Below are 1,809 nucleotides of genomic sequence, written 5' to 3' on the forward strand. Positions count from 1 at the left end.
AAAAAAAAAAAGTCAGTAAAGACACAATCTAAGCAACACTGTCACCAGCTTGAGCTAATTGGTACTGACAGCACGGCCGCCTTTGTCAGAAAACTGTCCCAAGAATGTCTTTGCAGTTTTTCACCACTGAAGGTTATGCAGGCAGCAGTCTCAGGGAGTAAGAAAGCCTCTGTCTAACAGTCTTAAGCCTGCAAATTAGACACCCTCCTTTCCTGCGGCATCTGTCAAAGAAATGGGAAATCCCAGTGGGCACATTCTCCAGAACTTTCACAGAGACAGCATGTGATGTCCCTAAGGATCAGAATGCCATTAGTGCCACAGAAAGCGACCCTTTCATGTGCGTGGATGACACTTTAGATAGAAACAAAACCCATGGCTTCCCCTTTGAGTGGAGACCCTGTGTGGCCTTGGAAGCTGGGGTTGCAGTAGCAGGGCCCACGTGGCTATAAACAGCGGAAGGGACTCAGCAGGCCCACACCTGCCAGCCTGGAAGGAGAAAGCAAGCCCACCGCTTCCTTCTGCCTCTGCAGGCAGGTGCTCCTCCCAGCGTGCAGGTCACCTCACCAAGGGGGCCCTGAGGCTTTTGGGGACCACTGGCTTTGGAGCAGGCCTGGGACCTGTGGCTGCGAGTGAGTGGGTGGGAATGAAAGAGCCATCTAGGCTTCTCAAGAGTACCTTTCCTTTTAATCACCGGTGGGTCGACACTGCCCTCAGTCACTGGACAGTGACAGCCAGTCGGTGTCCTAGGGAAACGCAGATGCCGGGCTGCTGACTTTCCTGCACTAGACGGGACAGCCCTTGCTGTGCTAATTCTCCTCTCCCTTCCAGTGATAGGGGGAAGACTCCGCTTTGGACAGTTTGCGCGTGCTCAGCTTCTTCCTTAGAGACGAGAACTTATCCCCCAGGACCTTGCGCAGCCCAGCACTGTCTCTGCTGCAGGGCAGGTCCTGCCTGGTGGCCGGGAGCCGCCCCGTGAACATCTCCCACCGGTCTAGGGCATCCACAGCTCTGTCCACCTGCACCACCTCTTCCTCAGCCACTTCTCTCTCCAGGGCCTGGATGCACGTGGCCAGCCACCGTTCATGCTCCCCGATGGCCTCCGCAGGGCCCCCGAGCTGTGGCAGAGCCTCCGAGGCCACCAGGGAGCTCAGCCCATCCTCAGGCTCCAGCTCCAGCCCTGAGGGGAAAGCATGACTGCACGCATCAGGGGTGAGGGGCTCCGACAGGTTGGTGACAGGCTCCGAATCACTCTCACAGCACATGCCCGAGTCGGCGCTGAAGGGCAGGGTGTCCTCCGACACAGATGGCTCCCTTGCGTCCTGGCCAGACCATGTCCCCGTCACTGCCTGAGTCCAGCTGTAGAGTCGCTAAGAGGGAGAAACACAGGCTGAACTCCCTCTGTTTGGGCATTTGTCTAGCCAGAGAGCTGCCAGGGGACCCAGCTCCTTACCTAAGGGGACCCCACTGTCCTCTGCTGCACAGGGGCCAGTGCTGCTGGGGTGCTGCTGAGGCCTGGAGCCCAGGCTGTGCCGGAGCCCAACGCGCCGGCTCTCAGGAGCCCACCACACACCTCTCAGGAGCAGCTCAAGCGGTTGTTAAACCAACCATTATGGAAAGTGAAATTGTATAAAGCTTATAATTAAATTGTAAATGTTTTAAAACAAAGGAAATACTCAGAAGTCATCACATCCTAAATATTTTTAGCTACATTTCACTGTTACATCTGTTCTTAGGTTGTGTCATCCCCCATGTCTGTACAGTGACATACCCTATACCAGCGTGCTGCCACACACCTTCCCAACCCTGTAC

General features: G+C 55.7%; 1 protein-coding gene across 4 annotated transcripts in view; it reads right to left on the reverse strand.

The window, feature by feature from the left end:
* Nucleotides 1–6: 6 nt before the first annotated feature.
* The window catches only part of AMZ1 (archaelysin family metallopeptidase 1), a 33,404-nt gene continuing 31,601 nt past the window's right edge, over nucleotides 7–1,809 (reverse strand). For all 4 annotated transcript variants that reach the window (XM_008566732.1, XM_008566731.1, XM_008566730.1 and 1 more), the window contains exon 6: nucleotides 7–1,367. In XM_008566732.1, the coding sequence (XP_008564954.1) occupies nucleotides 807–1,367 (561 nt within the window). In that variant the 3' untranslated portion in view covers nucleotides 7–806. The remainder of the gene's footprint in view (nucleotides 1,368–1,809) is intronic.

Source organism: Galeopterus variegatus, unplaced genomic scaffold, assembly GCF_000696425.1.
Source record: "Galeopterus variegatus unplaced genomic scaffold, G_variegatus-3.0.2 Scaffold267, whole genome shotgun sequence".
Taxonomy (NCBI): domain Eukaryota; kingdom Metazoa; phylum Chordata; class Mammalia; order Dermoptera; family Cynocephalidae; genus Galeopterus; species Galeopterus variegatus.